Source organism: Catharus ustulatus, chromosome 3 (genome assembly GCF_009819885.2).
Source record: "Catharus ustulatus isolate bCatUst1 chromosome 3, bCatUst1.pri.v2, whole genome shotgun sequence".
In the NCBI taxonomy this organism is placed as follows: Eukaryota; Metazoa; Chordata; class Aves; order Passeriformes; family Turdidae; genus Catharus; species Catharus ustulatus.
The window spans coordinates 58,296,012-58,317,449 of NC_046223.1; the positions used below are offsets into that span (position 1 = coordinate 58,296,012).

Below are 21,438 nucleotides of genomic sequence, written 5' to 3' on the forward strand. Positions count from 1 at the left end.
AATTGCCTATTCAACACCTCTGGGTACCTCTCCTATTCTTTTAATACTACAGTCAAGACAAAGGAAATCAGAAAGCCACAGATTTCCAAGAAGAGATAAAGCACAGAATTAAACAGAGGAATGGCAATGATTTGTATTATTTCTATTTCCTGTTGTAAAGATTATCGGGGGGAAGGAAACCTGCAGTCTCTGACTGCTGGCAAGCAAAGAACTGATTCTATAGAACTAATTGCGGGTAACAGTAAGGTGGAAAGACAAACTCAGAATGCTATTTAGAAAAATCAGAATTATTATTCTTCTATATACATTCCATCACATTTGTCTGCATAAAATTTGGAACTTGTTTAATACTTTTTGGAAATTTGACAAGATGTCCGTCATCTGCTTGCTTTTTAATTTCCTAAAAGACTTCAATGTGTTCATGGCTTCTTCTTACAAAATGCACAGTGACTTTTTATCACCAGGTCATATCCATTCAACTCCAGCTAATTCTCTTCTTTAGATGGCATCCCATCAGTTTCTTTACTGTGGTCACCAGACTTCCTTTTTAAAATGCTGCACTGCATTTCCCATTTTGCTGATACTGAGAATGTTTCAAGTGAGGTTCGGCAATCCAGCTATTTCTACCATGAGTTTATTTATAATTATGTTTCAAGCCTTTGAGTAACCTGGAATCTGCATGATACCTGAATGCAACAAATCCTTTAAAAATATAGTAAAATATTACTCTTATTCCTGAAGAAACATTACATTTCTCCAAAATTATAAACAATCTACTGTCAGGCCTGACAAATTTCAACCCTGGTCTAATGACATATTTAAAGCCTAGTTTCTTGGGAACCCTCCAGACAGGAAACATCTGGTTTGTCCTACTAGAAACCTAAGCCTTTACTTCTAAACTTGCTTTATACAATATACAAATTTTCAAAAACAGAATATAAAAGATTTGAATTTATTATTTGATTTTATTAGGTACTGTACATTAATTGCAAGCAGTTAGTGTGCCTTGCATTTCCTGTTTAAGCCAGTTTTTCTAATCTATAATTATTGTCATTTGAGCATTTTAATAGCAGTTGTTCTATGTACCAGTCCTATGCAGCTAGCAGACTGTTAAAATTGCTGATTTTGAACCAAGACACAAGTGTTTGGGTAATGCATTAACAGAATAAGAAAGGGTACATTCCTCACGAATTACACTGTCTAATTACAATGCAGACTGGGAACAAAAAGCGATAATGTGATTATATTCATCCATACAGAAGACAGCAGTCTACATATACTGTCAACTTAATTGTTGTTTAATTATTTTCTTATAAGCAAAGAAAAATTTTTCAAAGGAACATAGAATTAATAACTAAGGTCTGCTTGACAGATATTTTCAAGGAGTCTTCCAAGTGTGAATTGTTGCAAAGGAAAGTTGGAAAAGTATTCATTTGAAAATGTAACTGGTTGACTCAAATAGAGGTAGAAAAGACAGTTTCTGAAAGATCTTCAGAGACAAGACAAGCATATGTATAATATGACCCAAGTAGGAGGAGTGAGCTGGGAGAAGAACATATTTTTTCAAAAAGCAGCAAAGCTGAAAGGTTATTTTTATGACATTTCAGATAGTTGTTAACAAGACAAGACCACATTTATTTAGCCAAAAGGCAAAAAAGTTGTATAATTAAATTTGGTGTGACCTAAGCTTTAGGAACAGATGTATACAAGCAACTACATATATAAAAGATCCTTGACAGAAAGAATCTGTTAGAAACATGATAAACCTGAATGCCAAAATGAAAGGGGTGTTCAAACCAGAAAGGTAGCCTACAACAGAATGATCACAGAGATCTAGAGGCATACACAAAGTGTGGTAAAGTACAGTATTAAAAATACACAATTTTCACTAACTGTAGAAGTGTTGGACAGAACTCTGAGCAATGTGGTCTAGCGAAGGGTGTCCCTGACCACAGAAGGGGGCTGGAACTAGTGATCTTTAAGGCTCCTTCCAACCCAAGCCATTTTATGGTGCTATGAATACTTGATGCAGAGGAAGGACTTCACTGAGTGAAACAGGCTTTGAATCAGTGTCTGTCCTGCCCTCTCAAACCTGACAAACAATGCATTTTTGCTCTATAACATTCTCAAAAGCCAATTTGCCTAAATCAAATTAACACATCAAAACATTCTTAGCACTAATTAACTAGTAAATTAAGAGTTATTTAACTTATTAGCATATCAATACTTCCCAGATTCAAGTAATTTATTATTTTACTTTCAGCAAATATCCATATCAAATGGAGTGAGGCAAGTATATGATGACTTAAAAACATGTTTCTTATTATTTGAAAATTAGAAGATGTAATAGATCTACATTTTTACAGTCTTAATTGAAAATCAGAAAACAAAGACCCCTGAAGTAATATGTGGTTCTAATTGCTTGCAATTTTTTTCATTATCCAACAGTTGACTTAAAAGTGCTCAAACTCTATTTTACTGAGATCATGGGGATTTAAAGTTGAGAAAGACCAAAATTTCAAAATTATTTTAAAACTGTTGTGGCTTTTTGTGAAGACTGTACTTATCTTTAGACAAGCAGATATTTTCTGTACCTAAAATGAGAATGTATTTTATATTTATTTAGCTCCATAGCTCACAGGTCATTGTGCTTACACAAGTGGACTAGATTATTTTCCTAAGGCAGTAAATATTTCTCTATCACTGTGAAATATTATGTTTTATAGTGTTAGGTATTATCATTTGTATTTTACTAAAATGCAAAAAGTAAATCCTGGGAATTGTTTGCAAATAGAGGGCAGGGAACCCGAGGATTAACACTGCGTGAACACAGCCACAGAAACTCAGTACCCCACAGCCAACAGAACAAGTTGATAATAAGAAGTTTTTCTGCTAATGAGAATTTTGATTAATTTACACAGCTGGTGGCTGCAGTAGCTGAAGGCATCACCCTTGATTTTCTGTTGCCACCCCTCTGCCCCTGTAGCTACATGATGAGGTCAGGAGCTTGCCCAGCTCTTAGCTGCCTCTCTTTGTACTCCATCTCAGCTTGGCTCTTCTGCCACTTCCAGTTTAGACCAAGATGCCAAACTCTGCCCTGAAGTGACTGTTGTGCACACAGCAGCTCTCCCCTGCCAACTCTGCTATGTGGGTAGCAGTCTTCAACTAAGACCACCAACAGCTGACTCCATCCCAAGCATTTTTTTCCTGAAATTTAATTGAAATTTTTCATGAATTTTTTCCCATGCCTGGAAAAAAGAGAGCTTGAGTTTACATTAAGTTAGTAAAAAGCGTGTTTTAAATTATCAGTCTTCCTGCTTTTAACGTGAAGACCACCAGCTAAATCCAGGATATTGTCATATGGCAGAGATGCATAATTTTTCTCAGAAATACTTAGCATATTAGCAAGACTGGCTAAGAAAAAAAGGCTTAGTAAAGGAAGCAAGTATGTGTTTGCCATATTTGTCTCCAGTTTTCGTGAGGAAAAAACTTAATGTATTCTCTATAAATAAATAAGACCATACTTGAGATTCTATGAGGATTTTCTTCCAAAATTTTGGCTGGCTGCTTGGATAAATTCATTCTAACTATGAAAAACTAGGAGGGTTTTAAATAAAGAAAAACAACTGTCTGAATTAAATGAAGAGTGTTCAGGTTTTAATTGAAATTACTTCTGCAACAGAGCACAAATTATAAGAGAAATTTACTGCTGCCTTTGAAAGAAAGTACTTCAAGCAGTGGATGAATCTCAGACATATTACTTGTCTAAAAAATGACCATTCCTGAGCATTTCTAGGTTTTTTTAGAGTTCATTTTCCAGTCTCACCTCCTATAAGCCTGCTTGACATATGAAGTGCTGTCAAATTGTAGAATTGAGATTATATCATGCTAAAAATTAATCTGATTGCAGTAGAAATAAATTAATTTAAACAATTCACAGCAACATGCAGACTGACCTGTCCAGTAACAGGTTAGGTGCAAACAAAAGCTTTCCTGGGTGTTCCATGGAGCGCCAGACTAAGCCGATCATCAGGATCTCTAACCAGGCACATTCCAGTAGATGGACCTGATCATGGAGTGTTAAATCCACAAATCCTGAAAGAATAAACAGGAGAGAGTAAAAACACTCCAGTTTTGTAAGTGGAATGACATTATTCAGAGAACAAGGTTAAAAAATGCTTTAGAGCTGGATTACCAAAAAGAACAATAAAACAGACATTTGTTCTCTTTATATTTTGGGCTGAGTTTTGTCCACTGGGGTTCCCGGTGTCAGTCAGAACAGTCACAACTTTCTATCCTACTGTTTTTGTGCTGGCTGCACTCTTCCTAAAAATCAGGGCAAGAGCCTGGACAGCATTTCCATCCCCACACCTGTTGCCAGGGGCCTGGGAATCCAGGTGCACACTGCAGAAAGCAACATCTGTCTGTCCCAGCACCACTCTGCCTAGAGCAAAATGGAAAAATGCCTGCTATAAAATGAAGTGACAGTTCTAATCAGCTAACTCCAGATCAATTCTCTTGGTAGAATGCTGTTTTGCAGACTTACGGACAATTCACCATACTGAAAGTGTAGAAGAGGGACCAACAGAGCATTTCAAATTAACTACAGAGCAAATGCTGATCTTTGCACAATCAGAATTCACCAATGAAACACTTTATATTCCTACTGAATTGTAGAACATGGATGAAGTAAGTACTTTGTATTTCAACATTGTCTAGAAACAATGAATGCAAAATAAGAGATAACAATACTACAAAAAATGAATAAGAATAATGGTGAAGGTAGACATGAAACCATAATCACAATGGTCCTCCCTGTGTTCATTTCCTGCAAGAGATTGAATTATTGTCTGGTTTGAATTCTCACTTTTCATGAATGTTATTTTCAACCCAAAAATGTTACCAAAGAGGAGATTGCATAATACGATTTATTAGATCTTGCGTAAGTTATTCCTTGAAATTAGAAAGAACTTCCTAAAATATGCAGAACTTGCCTTAAAATAGATCTTATTTATCTTTTACTCGGTGTTACAAGTGAAACACATTATTGAACCTTGCCATAATTTTGGGAGGTAATTGTAATGATTTATACTAATCTTCAAAATAAAGAATATATGGTGAACTACCTTACCAGCCCTAAAATGGCAGGGATTTTCCTTCTGTGCTGTGTACTCTCTAAGGTATATACTGAGACAGTTTTGAGGAATATACCTGACATACACTTGAGCATTATCTTCAGAAAAAGGAAGAAAAAAAGCAGGTATTTTTAAAGTTAAACGACATGCCAAGAAACAATTTTTTTCAAATAAGAAAGAGGCAGAGAATAAACAAAATACAGTTCACAATGACTTAGAAATTACTGTTAGGTTTGGTAAAATGGTTGTTGATACAAAAAATATTTAATGAAAATATCTGAGAGAGCTAATCAATCTGTTGGAAAGAAATCATCCAAAAAAAGGAAACAGCTTTGACATATTTGAAATAAAACCCACCTATCAATCATTAGAAGTGAATTTAGGCAGTTGCAGTACCTGCTGTTTTTATGGATGTGGTAATGATAGAGGAAAGAAATAAATGCTTTTTCCTGTACTTTTCCTTTATTACCAAGTACAAAAATTTATTTCCAGACTTCAAAGACTGGTGAAATGGCACTTGCCAGAGTCACCAAGCAGCTTGAACAATAGACCTGAAACTTAAAGGAGCAACATTTTAACTACAAAGCACTGGTTACAGCACTCAAGCACAAAACTGGCAGTAAGGAAATGTCTGCATATGGAGAACAAATAATAAACAGCAGGTTTCCTATTAACTATTGCCTTAAAATAACAATACGTAATAATTGCCTTGATGGTTTTTTAGGTGACGTTGTAAATTTATTGTCTTGCTGTTGATAAAACTAGCTAGTTAGTTTAGTTGGTAAAACTAAATGTCCTGCCCAGAGAAGCTGTGAATCCCCATCCCTGGAAGTGTTCAATGCCAGGATGGAAGGGATTTTAAACAACCTGATCTAATGGAAGTGTCCCTGCCCATGGCAAGGGGGTTGGATGGAACTAGGTGATCTCTAAGGTCCCTTCCAACCCAAACCATTTGATGATTCTATAAAATAATGGACTTGATGAAACAAAGTTCTCTAGGATAACTGATACTGTAAAACCATGAAACACATTAACTGAATGAAAATATTTTAAATTTCACATTTCAATATGGCAAAAGGGTAATGAACTGATGTATTTCTAAAGGAAAGGCATACAGTTTACTTCTTTACCACAGACAATTTTTAATGATGACATGGAAAAAACAGAAGTCACAGTACAGATGTGCTGTTGGTATGTGAGAAACATCTAATGAAGACAAGGAACTTCACAAAAAGCCAGGGAAACTCGGAAAGTGTAAGTTAAACAGAATGGTATAGAAAGAACAAAATGAATAAAGCATTGAAATATATGCCCTCTGGTGAGGAGTGAGAGGAATTTAGCTACTGTTTGTGAAGCTAAATAGTCTAGAGGGGTTGAGGAACTGCAATGGATAAATATTCAAAGAAAAACAGAATATCATTACAAAATGTAATGGCATAAAGGAGAGAAGCCCATGCTGACGGCTAGAGCGCTTCAAGTTAGACTGAAAATCAGACTGCAAATTAGGAGGCACACTCTTAACAACAAAAATAGTTATTACATAAGCAACACATCAAATTTCCTTGAATTTGCTCTCATTTGAAACATTAATCAAGATCTCATGATTTTTTAAGACATAATCTTGTTTCAAGAAAGTTAATTCAGAATAATTTAATAGAAGATTAAATCAAATTACAAATACTGTAATTTCCCGATTACAAGCCGCACTGACTATAAACCACATCTCTGGGTGTTGGCAAACATTTCGTTCTTTTTCTGTACACAAGCCGCACCCAATTATAAGCCGCTCTGTCGTTTGCAGGGAGGACCCACATGCAACAAAGTTGCCAATTAGTAACAGAATCACGGGATGGCGGGGTTTACTGGCTTGGCTCGGGCTGTGAGGGCTCCAGGCTGCCGACGGGGCCAGGTAGCCCAGCTCAGCGCTGCCACTCAGCGGAGCCGCTCGGGGCCGGCCGCTGCTGCTGCTGGGCTTGCTCGCCTCTGCCCGGCGCTGTGCCGCAGTGGCAGGGGGGGCACAGAGCCCACCGGCACCCGCAGTGGTGGTGGGAGGTGGGGATGGAGCCTGCAGGCACCCACGGCGGCGGCGGCAGGAGGGGACGGGAGCTCCCCGCCTCCCCCCGGGCTGCGGGGCCAGCAGGAGGGAGGCCCCAGCCTCCCCTGGGCTGCACTGCCTGAAGGAGGGAGCTCCCCCGCCTTCCCCCCAACCGCCGTGCTGCCGGCATGGAGCCCAGCTCCACCCATGGCACAACAGAGTAACCAATGTGTAACAATCGCGTAAAGCCGGGTTTTACTGGCAGGTGCTGGGCTCTGCATCTCAGCTGCACTTCCAGGGTTGGAAATTTCAGAAAATTATTCACATATTAGCTGCTTCTGAGTGTAAGCTGCATTTCCGGGTTGGGAACAAAATTTTAGTCAAAACAGTGCGGCTTGTAATCATGTAATTACTGTATATCATTAGTCAGCTAATCTTGTAGAGCATGCTGCACTTTAGTGTTGCTGAAATTATGTGTAGATGTGCACATAATTCTCAAATTTCCATACTCTTGTAATACTGGAAAATTTTGAAAATTATTCAGACAGTATTTTTTAATTCTAAATTTTTGATAACTATGTTTTAAGGAAGAAGATAGACATTCACTTCATTGTTGATAAATCAATTGCAGTTTGGATGTAACCTACGTCTCACTCCATATATACCAGAATGACTAATTTCATGATCTTATATCAATCAATATCAATAACATAGATTGCAACTAGTCCATCCTGTCCAACTTATATCATATGTTTGGCAGCAGAAAGATGTTTAGAGAATAAAATCCATGCCTAGACTATTCCTCTGTTTTTAAATACAGATAAATTAACAGCATTTCCAAGTGATTGCCAACAACAAACAAAACGAATATAAATTCTTGTAGGAATATGGAAGTCTGAACTTCTGAAATGCCAGAATGATTTCAGCATATTCAGCTAGGAGTAAGGGGCAAATAAACTTGTGTGTAGAACACAAAACTAACGTTCAAACTGAACTGATTTTCCTTTCTAGTATAAAGCAGCAATATGTGCTGAATGAGTGACAATATGACACAAATTTCTCTCTTTCAGACAATGAGACACTCCAAAGCAGGAGTGGGTCCATGGGGCAAAAGCTATTAAAAGCCCTACTTTGGCAAGCATGAGATTAGATTTGGGAATCCAAAATGCATGAACCCACCATCCTAAAGAAAAGGGAGGTTGTAACTATTTGCAAAACAAATAAGCAAATATCTTTGTAACTTGAGAGTCTGGGCAACGCAGGGACTACTGGAAATATTTTGGTAAAGCATATACCCTTGAGAAAAGTGGCTTATGCACTAAGTTGTTTGATTGCAGTAAGGAACAACATAAAAGTCAGATGATTTTCATTAATTGCTAAGGTAACATACATTCCAAACCCTTCAGTTCTCTGAAATAACCACTACCAACATATGTATATGCATGTATGTGTGTCAAATTTAACCAATCATTTTGAAACTAATACATTCACCACTTGCCTTTGTGACTTTTGACCAAGCAAGTATCTACTACCTGTTGTATGAGGAACAATTTCCATAGCAATTACCACTCTCTGAGACCCAATATCCAGTGTCATTGCAGATTCAATCCCTCAACAGGAAGTGTTCCACTGTGCACTTACTAACATTTGAGGATCATTACCACAACTTTGCAGTTTCTACTAACAAGACACAACTATAGGGTGTCCAGACTGCTCAAAATTAGTTAAGTAAATGTGAAAACAATTTATAAAGAAACGCTTCTTTTTACATGTGATCCAACTCTATTCAACCTATATGTTTATACTGTATCTCCTAATATCCATGATGTGTACCTAAAAGATTAATATCAGCCAATTTTTGCAAGAAAATAAACATTATCATGTCATAAAGAATGAGTATGTCTCCAGATGCTTTGAAAGAATATAAAGTAAAAGCAATAAACAGTTTTAAAAGCAATAGCAAACCTCTGTCTCTCAAAGCATGCCACTTGTAACAGAAATTGATACCAGATGTTTATGGCAAAAAGTACAGCAGGAAAAATAGCCTTCTATAGGAAGTTTCCTCATGCTCCAGAGGTGTGCAGCTCGGACTTGCAGAGCTGGAAATGGTCTTTTTGTGACTGATACCTCTTAGCATTTTTCCCTCCAAGTTTCTCCAGTGTTTTCTGAACTGACTTGGCATGTAATACGCTTCAGATATGTTTTGAATACTCTGAAGCAGTAGTCTCCAGCAATAACTTTCATACTCTCAGTTAACACTAGGTAAATCACAATCTCCTGTTGTTCTGAAATAAACATCTCTCTCTGACTATCACTTGATACATTTCATTACTGGATTTGAAGATTCCATCATTCCCTAGGTCGTCATCTCACTTCTCTTTTTCAAACACTTTAAATATATTCAGTCACTCCTTAGATGAAAGTTATTCTGTTCACCTTTGAAACAATGTTGTCCTTCTTGGAGCATTTTCTGGTTCAGCTATATCCTTTCAGAGACAGTGAGACCAGGACTGCAGACTGTTTCAGTCTGCCCTTATCTTCATCATATTATTCAACTTAATTACACCTGTAATTTTTACTACTATTATCCACACCTTTTTTTTCTTCTCCAGCAAATTTATGAATATGTCAAACACTAAAGTCTTAAACATCCTGCCAGCTTGTCTAGTCTGTCTTTAACTTAATAGCAACAGAAATGTTTATAATACCTTCTATGGCAGGCAACAGGATGCTAAACTCCACAAAAAAAGTTGTGGGAAATCAGAACACTTGAATTTCCTGTCTCAAATCTGTCCAGACAGATCACTCTTATTTCCGTCTTAATGCAGTGTTTTGAAAAGTGGCAACCACCACCGAACAAAGCTGTTGTTTACAATTCAATACAGTACCTCAGTCATGCTACAGTCATGTAATAGACCACATTTGGAACAGAATGCTAATTAGGTTGGCAAAGACAGAAGGAAAGTAGCGGTGGGTGCTGCAATCTAATTGCTAGCAACCATCCAATAAAGCAACAAAATAAAGAGAGGCTTTTATAGAGGAAAATACCTAAGAAGATGAAAGGCAAACAGCAAAATAATTCTTACGGCAAGTTATGTTCTCAAAAGACCAACCATAGAGAGGAAAAACATCAGTTTTTCCTAACCTAAAGCACATTGAAGGACCAATACCTCAGTCACCACTGTTTGATCAAGTGGTGAAACCTGTGCCTGTTTTAATGACATGAACTTAGTACCCAACCTCTCCACTTTAACCAGAGGGGTGAGACTGCATCTATGCATATATCTAGCACATAAGATGACATTCTGTTCTGAAATTGCACAGATCACTCGGCCTCTTCAACCTTTAAGGCTGAGTCCTGAAACCTCTTAGTTAAGAGATGGCTAAAACCCACACCTTGACTATAGCCTTGTCTGTACACAACAGCAGAGCAAAACAAATTCTGAGGCCAAGTGAATCAGAGTACCACAAATGTTGGGTTTTTTGAGCCTTAGTATTCACACAGCTATTTCTATAATGTTACTCATCTCTAATTCTTTCCACAGATCTTTGGACCAAAATTATCCGACACTTTTATTAAGTTCTCCCTCCTAAGGGCACTTACAGTATGACATGGACATATTGGTTTAATTGTTTACACAACACCAGTGTTTTAAATCAAGGCTTATTTTGAAGACCAAAGATCAAAGATCTCTAAACCTCAACATTTTTAATCCAAATATTTTGCTAGAAGAGTAGTCTTGTTATTTCATTTTTTTTTTTTAAGGATATTGCTTTTGTTTCTGTAAGTGTGGTCAGAAAAAAAATAACTACAATTTACTGAGCTCCTGGCAGGAAATCTGAAAGGCAAACACAAAGCAAGTGGCATAGTTGTAAGAGTCTCTGCTCTTTCACAATTCTCTTTTTTTCTGCCTGTATAATTATAGTATAGCAGCACACCAATCCAAACTTACACGCTGTCTTGTCTGACTGTAAACAGTCTGTCAGAAATCAAATTTCTTGAGATCAAAGAGAACAGCATCTGCTCTTAACTATTGTTAATTCCTTTTGAAAATTGTGCTTCTCATTTTTCCATTTTCAGCTCTAATGGTTTTAAACTTCTTTCTGTAAAATAAAAATTACAATTTACATGTGTAAACTTAATATTGTTTAGGAATGTTTGGGGGTTTGGGCAAAAACCCTAAAAACCAGAAGGAAGGTGAGGTCCCACTTTCACAGTCTGTATTCATACTGAAAGTCAAGATCAAGCAAGCTTTTCCTCTTCACCTCTAGTGGAAGCTTCCATCCTTCCTGAGCTGGCCCTAGGTAACCGCTTGGCAGGTTGACCATCCAGCCAAACTCCCTACCTGACACTATCTCTAGAGCAGGATGCTTCAGGGACGTCATATTAGTCACTTTTACTTCAGATCCCATTTCTAGGAACGGGTCTCTTCTGCCTCCACTTAAAAGTTGCACTGTGATGATTCCAAAATGTGCTTCTCAGGTAAAGGAGAACCATTTCTGTGCCTTTCCAGGAATATGTAAAGTTATCACAACTGCACTCAATGCTTTCTGCTTGTGGAAAAAAGTACATGCTTTTTCAGACCTGTCCACTCCATATCATTTCAGAATGAGGAGACTAAAAAGTTTCTGAGGCCATTCCTGGTCCAAGTAGCCAATTCCTTGTACAGTACAGGAACCTCTCTTTCCCTCCTCAGGTACACACCAGTCTAAACTATGACCAAGTGCACTCTGCTTATATTGATAATATTAAATACTGTCCTATTTCAAGTTTCCTGTGCCAGACTAAGTTTGTAAATAATTTGGCCAAATAGAACTTCACACATTCAAAGCAATACTTTGCACCAAGCACAATTAGAATTTAGGGCCATGGCAACACTTCAGAGGTAGTGATAGACAATTGCCACTGGTCAGAGATACATTCTCTTCTCCTGACAAAGCCTTGCCTCATCTTCATGAGATGCTGATGTCTTGCCTGAGACAAATATGAGAATTCTCCAGCACAAAACCAGCTTGGCTGGCAATGCTCCTAAGGAGATGGACCATGTTCTGCCTGGGGGTCTGCAGGAACACTCAGCATGAGAACCAGCCCTTAGCTGTGAAGTGCTGCTGTGAGTTTTCGGGACAGCAAGTTCTCTCTGAACAACAGCACAAACAAATTATTCTATAGGATTTATCTGATACCTGAAGATCTGTCCTGTGCTGGCGGATGGTCAGGCTGTGTGTCCAAAGCTCAAGACTTCCTCCATGAAGAGAAGTCAAGCTGGGCAATACTGTGGCTCAAGCCCATCCCTGAGTCAGGACACAAACACACCCGGTGAAGCTGAGCCAAGTCCTGACTTTCTCACACCTGTCACTGTCAGCCTTGACTTTAACACTCGGGGTTTGCTGCAACAGTTGCACTTTGTTAACCAAAGATTATTCCAGAAAGTGCATTAGCAGTAACCATTTAACACAAATACTTTGAGGCCTTCCATCAGGGAACATAATAAAAGTAATTGGCACTCACATAGCACTTTACATTTCCAAAGGGCAGTGAAACCATTAAGTATCATTAAATGTATTTTATAGATAGAACACAGGGAGGTTAAGTGCCTCATCCAGGAGAAGGCAGGATTAGGACAGAGGTGTCTCAGCACACTCTGTCATCCTTTCAACCACAGAAATCTTTTGAGCTGAAGACTCCTTGAGCCCGAGTGAAAACTCCATTTCTTGCAAATCAGTAAAGGTAAAAAAAAACCAAAAAAACAGAAGCAACCAAACTTTTCTCATAGAAAAAGGGAAAAAAAGCTTTATGAAGTTAGATTTGGGGTAAAAATTGTTTAGAATGTGGGCAGAAAAGCGGGATGCAGGGAAGTACACGAGTATTAACTTTAATCAGTCTCACTAATCTAGGCAAGGTAACAATCTGTACAAAACATATTAGGCTTAAATTTTCCTCATCCTCTTAAAAAGCAGTTTAAAAAGTTATTAAAATAAGAATAAATCTTGCTAATAATAGTTATAACAACAACTACTGTATAAGATTACTGTAAGTGAAGGCTGCCTGGCAGTATGCAAGTGAAAGCTTATCCTACTTGTATTGTAAAGCAAGAAAGGAGATGTACATATATTTTCTGTATAGAAAACAAGCTCTTCAACTAATCAATAAAAAGTGATGTTTGTTACCACATGGAAAATTCTTGCAGCACTAAATTGTTATTTAAGGCATGTTAATGATAATTCCTTCCTTGACTGTAATCCAGATGTCTGAGATTCAGGGTACACTCTGACAACAGTATGATGTTACTTTATGGTTCTTTTAGCACTGAGAGCTGTGCCATTTCTCAGGAAGTTCAGGATTGCAAATAAAAGCCACAGGACACTGTCTGCTTATTGAGAAAGGAACAGCAGCTGTTCCTTCTTATTTTGAGTGTAGGAACAGCCCATCAGCTGCATGTGAAGGCTTTTCTTTGAAGGTTGTCCTCTGAATTTTTCCCCGGACAGGTGAAGAAAGACACTACACAAAATTTATTAGCTGCTGACTAAAATAGATGGTATGAGGTAATACATCTTTTATTTATTGTCTCTGCAACAGTTAGTTACATTATATTATAAACTTATACTAGTACTCAGGCCAGTTGTAAGTAGTTTGGAGGGTTTTTTGGGGATTTGTCATTTTTGTAAGAGGTCACAGCTATGCAAAATGTTTTCCATCAAAAGCAGATGCAGCTAAAATAATTTTGGGGCTGGTTATGCATTCTTAACTGACTTTTACGAACTCAGAAGACAGACTCATAAATACAAGCTGTCCTCTACTTCATTCTTTCCCTTCCCCCGCTTCCCCACTCAAATAGGGCTGCTGCACTGCTGGGCCCTTCTGCTGGTTTAATTGTTGAGACCATTGGTGAAATAACCTGTGAAAAAGGAGAAGTGAAAGCAGCTGGTGAGCAGTTAGGGAGCACCAACTACCTCAGAGAGTTTACACTTTGTGTAAATTTGCCCTAAGACTTGAGGTCATATCCAGCATGACTTGGATTTTTCTTTTTTCTGCTCAGTTGCATCCAAGACAGTATGAGGTTTTCAGCATTTGGCCTTCTCTCTAAAGTACCAGGCTATGCTCCAATCACAATCTAAACCAAATGGAAGTGATGGTTTTGTGGCTGTCAAAAAAAATCATTCGAGGCAAAAGGTCTTTTTAAGCAATCACTCTTTGAGCAATCTCTTTAAGCAACCACAGTTTTCAAGTAAACATATAATCTCGAGGGGAGAAAAGGCGGCAGACTGAGGTAGAATCTTTCAGAGCTTTTTAAGTGACCCCAGCATGCCCCTGTAAGGTTTCAAACAGTTGATTCTATCCACAATTATGAGGAGAGAACTTTAAAACCAAAGATCAAAGACTTCCCAGTTGTTTTCCTGTTCTGCAGAGTGTGCCTGCATGCTTTTACTACATCTCTTACTGCTTTTGTCAGCACTGTGGTTGGGAAAGGCACTTTGGATGGGGCAGTGCCCTGGTGGTGTCAGTGAGAGCAGCAGGCCAGGAGTGGTTCACATGGAGCCCTGCTGGAGCTGGCTTGGGCAGCACCACACGTCTGGCCCTCACTGCAGCACCACGAGACAGATCTTGCTAGAGGAAGAGGCTCTGGAGAAGCTCAGGGTGGGTAAAGGCAATGCAGATATGTCACATGGTCAAATGGTCATGGGGGGACAGGACAGGGATGGTGAGTGAACAAAACTAGGTTAAAGTGAACCTGAAGAGCTATTGTACCACAGACAGCTCATTTCTACTGCTCTGCACCTCATTTCTTCCCCGAATGTTAGGGTGCAAAAATATATTCATTGTCCCATTTTTAAATTTTTTTTTGTTCCTTTAATTATAGGAGGTATATGAAAGACTTAAAGGTCACTGTAACACAATCAAGAACATTTAAAAAAATATATAAAATTAGATTTGCAAGATAACACAACCAGTGGCCAGCTTCAGCCATTCTTCTAAATTAACATTAGTTATTTAAATTGAAATTAAGAATTAACCCCATCCTTTCTGACCATGTCTAAAATACTGGGTTTATACTTTTATTTCCATTAATTCTGTTTAATTCTTTAAGAATTGAAGTTCCACTGTTTCACTTTATATCTCCACCTATGTCTGGAAGCTTTTGAAGTGTCACATTTTAATTTAACACTATTTTGACTGCAAAAACTTTCACATGATGAAACTGGGAGGGCTAAGCTCTCCCCTTCTTCATTCATAAAATCCAGTGAACAAGGCACTAAGCTTTTTTCTCCACAGTGTCTCCCGCTACTGTGCTCACCACTGAACTCATTAGCATTCATTGTAGCAGCATCTAGAATTAGCAGAAAAGAGGATTATTTTGCAAGCTAAGGAAAAGAGGGGGAAACCATCAAATTTATAGTGAACTAGAAGATTAAAACTGCTTCAAGACTACAAATAGAAATTTCTCAGAATATAGTGTGCTGTACTCAAGAAATGAGGCATACCTTCAGAGTTCACAATCTGGTCATTCTTTATTAGTCACCAGGATATAAAACTAGCTCGACTAATGCACCTGCATCAATTTTTTTTCCTTCAGATTGTTCACTTTTAAAGCATTTTTTCTGTCTATTGCACTTACATATGAGTAACAGAAGCTGTATATATTTATATGTGTACTTCAGCATCCATTACATTGCCTGGTACCTAGATCAAAACAGAAACACAAGCACATATAACTGAAACATCAAATGTTTCTTTTTCCTCCTATTCCTTTCGCCCCTAGATAACTGGTTTTGAACAGAACCCAATCTCTAAAAAATTGTCCAGGAAATTGTGAGGATACATCAAAGAGAGGAAAGACAGCAAAATTAATTGCAGCAATTTCCTTTAACCACTACAAGAAGGCTATTTCAGCAGCTGTGTGGGAGTGCCATTGTAAGACAGAGCACAGGAATACTTTACAGGGAAAGCAAGACACTGGAATGCAGCTGGCAATTTGTATTAATCTTCTAGCCCAGGGAGACCTAATAAGTTATCAAGCAGCATGTTTCCACAAAACTCATCATTGTCTTAAGCCGCTTTTCTTGCACTCTCCCTCAATGGGTAACAAATCCAAGGCATCCTCAGGAAACTTTGACACATTCCATGCAGCAGGCTCAGGGGAGCACACAAAACACAGGTGTTGCACCTGGAGAACAGGGACCTTGACTCACGCTCCCATACTGCCTGCTGAGACATGTGCTGAGGCTGGAGCTGGTTGGAAGCGCTCTGACAGAGCATTTCACTTTGAAAAGTGACAGCTGGCAAGTTTAAAACACTCTGGATTATATGTTAGATTTTATAAAATGAAAGCAAACAAATAAAAAGAGGTTGGTTCCTATCTGGAAACACAGCCTCCTAGCCAGCACCTCATCTTACTTTTCAGCACTCTACCAGATACCTATTCTTACTTAACATTGAAAAAGAAATATAGAACCCTTTTCCCTAAAATAGTCTTTTTATTTTAAACAGTGCCTGAAATATTTGAAATTTTATTGAAGTCTATTTTTTTACATTAAAAAAATTCATTTTACCCAAAATGGTTATCATCTAGCAGAAAGTTTCAAAAAATTCATTTTGTACTAAGTGAGAAAGTTTATTTTTTACTGTTTGTATCTGCCATGAAACAAAGAAATTAATTATTTACACAGCTCTGATGCTGACATCAGGAAAAGCTTTGGAACAGTGTACAAACTCATCCAAAATGACCAGATCTATAAACTCATTTGGCATCCTTTGACAGAACTGGAAAATTGCATGGAATCCCACTACATTAAAAAATATCACTGTAATACCTTATAACAAGTACAATATCAGAAATTAAAGATTAGAAGAAAAATATGTAACTTAAAATTTGAAAAGTTTTCCCTGGAATTATAATTTGATATTTTTTCTGACTTGTAAAAAAAAGTGGAAATTTTCATCTTTCTTATTTCAGAGACATTTTGAATTATTTTGTTTTTCCATTTTTCTTTCACATGCATGTGAAATGCAAATCTGACAGACTCCTTATGGATGGAAATAAAACTTTGGCTTGGATCAGGAAATAGAACCACTTCACATGGTTCAGGCATAGTCTAGGAACCGCATCACCATACTGATCCTTGAACACAGTTTGCATCACATAAAGAAGACTGTTTCAGGTTGAAGTCTCCTATCCTCAGAGGCAGAAGGACTGTGCTTGGTGTAGGAGTCCCCAGGCATCAAATACCACCTGATTATTACAAAAATTTTGTTGCCCACTTTTCATGATATCCAGGAGGTTATGGGTTCCTGTTACTCACACTTCTACAGCTCATAAATGTTTACATTCTCCCATGGGTGCCATGAGAAGAGCTACCAGGATGAGAAGAAGTCATGCAGTAACCACAGTATTGACACGACCAAAATAGGTCACACAGAATTTATGTTGCACTGCAATGGTAAAAGGCAAACTTCTGAACAACTGATCAATAGATAGAAAATATGAAGCAACAATGTGGTGAAAACTTGTCAAGACAACACAGCATTCTAACTTTCATTACCCTAAATGTGTGTATTAATGACCTGACAGGCCAAGAAAGCAATGAGGCAGCAAAATATGAAGATGGAGGAAATATTATAACTTAATGAGAACAAATAAAACAGGAATTTCAGAGATACTCAGAGAAGTGGGTTACCTCCTAACTGTGCTAAGTCTGGAATCAACCTAATTTTTTAAGCATTTTCAGGCTGCATTTTTGCAGAGACAATCAAAATATGAACTGAGGAAGAGGGATGAACTCGGAAATTAAAAAAAATAGAAAAAAATCTTGATATTATTGTCTTATACATACACAAAAAAAGGGTAATTCTGAGTGTAAAATACAGCATCTTCAAACACATTTAAATATAGTCCTACTCTGATTAAACATGAATTATTAGGAAGCTGCTCAGAGACTCAGAAGCCAAGAGACTCTGAGGGTCCAAGAGGCTGGGAGCTTGTTAAGAAGGGGGGAAACAGCTCATCAACCTTATGCTGAACTACTTCTAACATCCCGTTAGTAAATAATTTCAGTCATGCACCAACATGAAATCCACCAATGTGAAATTGCTTACAACCACCACATTATTTGTAAATAAAATAACTCATGGAAAGCTGGTTATAGTTATTCACTGTCAGCTGAAGAAAAGCAGACCTGGATTCATCAGTCTGCAGTGATGGATTTTTACCAAAACCTCTCAGAAGCCCTATTACTGATAAATAAGGTACAAAAAAAGCTCATCTGGAATCTAAAAAAAAAAAAAAAGAGCACTCTGACTGCACTGTCTGCTGAAATTAGGCAGTAAAGGAAATTTTTTTGTGTTGCCTGGCACTATCTCATTCAAATATTCAAATATGTGTCCATTTAAACACCTTATTAGAAGTGTCCTCTTGAAAAAAGCAACAAAAAAATCAACAACAAAATCAACAACTTAAAAAGCCCAAAATACAACCAAACCAAGAGGACAAGGAAAAAAACAAACAAAAAGCAGAAAAAAAAACCTTAAATACATGAAGTAGCATGTAAAAAATTCTGAAAAATGTAAGTCACTTTTTTGAGAAGAAAAGCATACTGGTAAGGCATAAAACAGGAGCATAATCAGCAGTATAAAAGAAATAGCAGTTTAAATTCATATTTCTGCCTCTAGGCTAAGAATTTTCACATTGGGAGTTGGGGGTGGGGGGTTGATTCACACCAGGGATATTTAGTGTGCTTCATAGATTTCCCAAGCAGCAGATAAAATCCTGAGACACCAGTTTAGGAATGGATTCACTGTGGCACATTGTAAGAGAGTTCTACATAAGTGACACAGGGAGGCATTGGCACAGTCAGCACTTCCCTGTGGTGAAGCAAAATTCTTCCCAAAAGGTTCAGTATAAAGGAACATAACCGTAAATGTTTACCTGGGGGTGGGGGAGGAAGGTACATTTGGTATTCATATTGGAGCCAGTGATCCTCCACAACTGTGCTTATATGAATACCAAGTGGGGGAAAAAGTGAAGTAACAAGTTGATAATTGTGTTGGCTTTTCATGGGCAGCTCTTCTGTGTCAGGCTGAGAACTGTGCACTGGTTTCACAGTATGTAAGATGTTAACCAATTAATGCCAGTGTTTAGTCCCATCATCACCAAATAAAGTATACTAGAGCTTTCCTTTTCCACAGACATTGCAAAATCCCACTCTGCAGAAGACTAAGAGTCAACTGCTGATTCTGCAAAAGGCTGCCACATGCTTCTATCACTTCAGGTCACTATTTACTAGCTGTACAGTGCAAACTTGGCCCAAAGAACTTCCAGAAGAATTTACTGCCTTCCTGGAAGAGAAAGCAGAACAACAAAATTTAAAAAAATATGCACTAGAACTGGCAACCAATCAGACAGTCTTTGCCTTCTGGGAAGTAAAGCAACTTTTACCCCAGGGATGGAGGCCAAACAAAGACCCTCTATGAAAAAGGATGCATCTTGAGTTGGGGGGTGCTACCCCTTATCCATGATTCTCTAACCCCTCACAGCTCTGGCATAGCATTACAATTTTTGCTGCACACAAACAGGGTAAAGACTGTAAATAGTGCCAGGAATTAAAAGATTCTTGCCCTTTGTACAGGAGAGACTGGAAAAGATCTCTCTGCATAAAAATAAAGAGAAATTAAATTAAAAGAAGGCTTGCTCTACAGTTGTATGTTACTATTGGCAGTGTAGATACATTAACATTTCTTTCTAGCACTGTCACATTAATACTTGACTATTCATTCCTGATATACTGTCAGACCTTCCCCCCACCATTTCAATGGCCTTGACTATTTTATGAGTTGGACTGGGGATCAAGTTATTGGAAACTCAAAACACACACCCAAAAGATTAATTTTTGACCCAGATAAATCCGTGTACTTGAACAGCCATCCCAAGACAGGGAGCAACTGGAATAAATACTTGTGAAATTACAATCTTGCAGAGTACACACAGTATTAATATAATAGTTTATATTATATGGCAATATTGTAATTTTAACTCTACTCCAGTCAGCTTGGTTTTTTAATACAATGATCACACCCAGTCAGAGACTGTTCAGGGTTTTAGTACACACCTGGCTCTCATGCCAGCAGCCTGTATAGCCACTTCTGCAACAGCTGCTGTTCCTTAGTAAACAAATAGAGAAGATGCTTCATTAGACTATTGATAAGAGTTAATATTCTCTAGGAACATTTTAATTAGCCAGCCTCTACCACTTTCCCTATCTTTGTGAACCTAAGTAAAATTAGATTTCTTGAATTTTGGTTTTCCAAATCAACTTAAACACCCCAGAAAATAATTCTATAGAGAGCACAACACATTTAGCCTATAAGCAAGATTTGGAATGGTACTTTTCTCCTCACCTGTATATGAAACTTGGTTCTGGGTCTTAAGACTTCCTACTGAACTTGGTTCCAAACCAAAAATCTCAAGCTGAAAAGAAAAATTCTGACATGAATTTTCTTTTCATGAGATCAGTCTGCTCTCAAGGAATACCAGATACCTGCAAGAATCACTGGGTACCTCTGACAGCCTGAGCACTGCCTCTCTCTGGTGGGCAAAGGGACTGACACTGAATCCAAGTCAAGGTCTTGATTCCTCCCTTCTGTATCCAGGACTCCTCAAGCGGCTTAAGAAGCTTTAAGTGTATACCCAGAGTCTAAGTACAGTGATAAGTATTTCACCTCTATCTCCCTGCTCCCGACTGTGGCAGACATTTCTTACAAGCAACAGAACTTTTCATAAGGAACAGAAGGCAATAGTTCCTTATGGACACTCTAAGCTGAGCACAAACTCCTGGAGGAACAAGGCAATTGCAGATTTCTCATCTCCCATTCCACTGTGGGATATTCTTTATCTTGCTTACATTAGTTTAAATTCACAGCAGTCCATAACTAGCATGCAGACAAAACAACATACTCTTTCTACACATAGTTCATTTCCCAGAGAGATAATCAAAGAAAACAAACGAGTTGGTAACAGATGTGTCATATAATGCACCACTGCAGCAATACAGACAGGGTAAGAGCCCATCCACAAGTCATCTGCAATAAATCTTTCCTAATTAGTTCTATGTAACTTAAAAACTCCTATATATCTAACACGAGATTTTAGTGAGTGACTCACTTGAACAGAAAACTAATACAAATGATATTAAAATAACCTCTAACTGGAATTACAGCTGACTGTGCTCAGAAATGTAGTACTAGAGAGAACCTAAAAGAATTAGGTTGAAGTCATT

The 21,438-nt window shown here is 37.9% G+C and overlaps 1 protein-coding gene across 1 annotated transcript in view; it reads right to left on the reverse strand.

Annotated features, from left to right (window-relative positions):
• Positions 1-21,438, reverse strand: part of ESR1 (estrogen receptor 1) — a 164,523-nt gene that overhangs the window by 22,049 nt on the left and 121,036 nt on the right. The window contains 1 exon segment of the mRNA XM_033056279.1: positions 3,957-4,095. Coding sequence (XP_032912170.1) covers positions 3,957-4,095 — 139 coding nt within the window.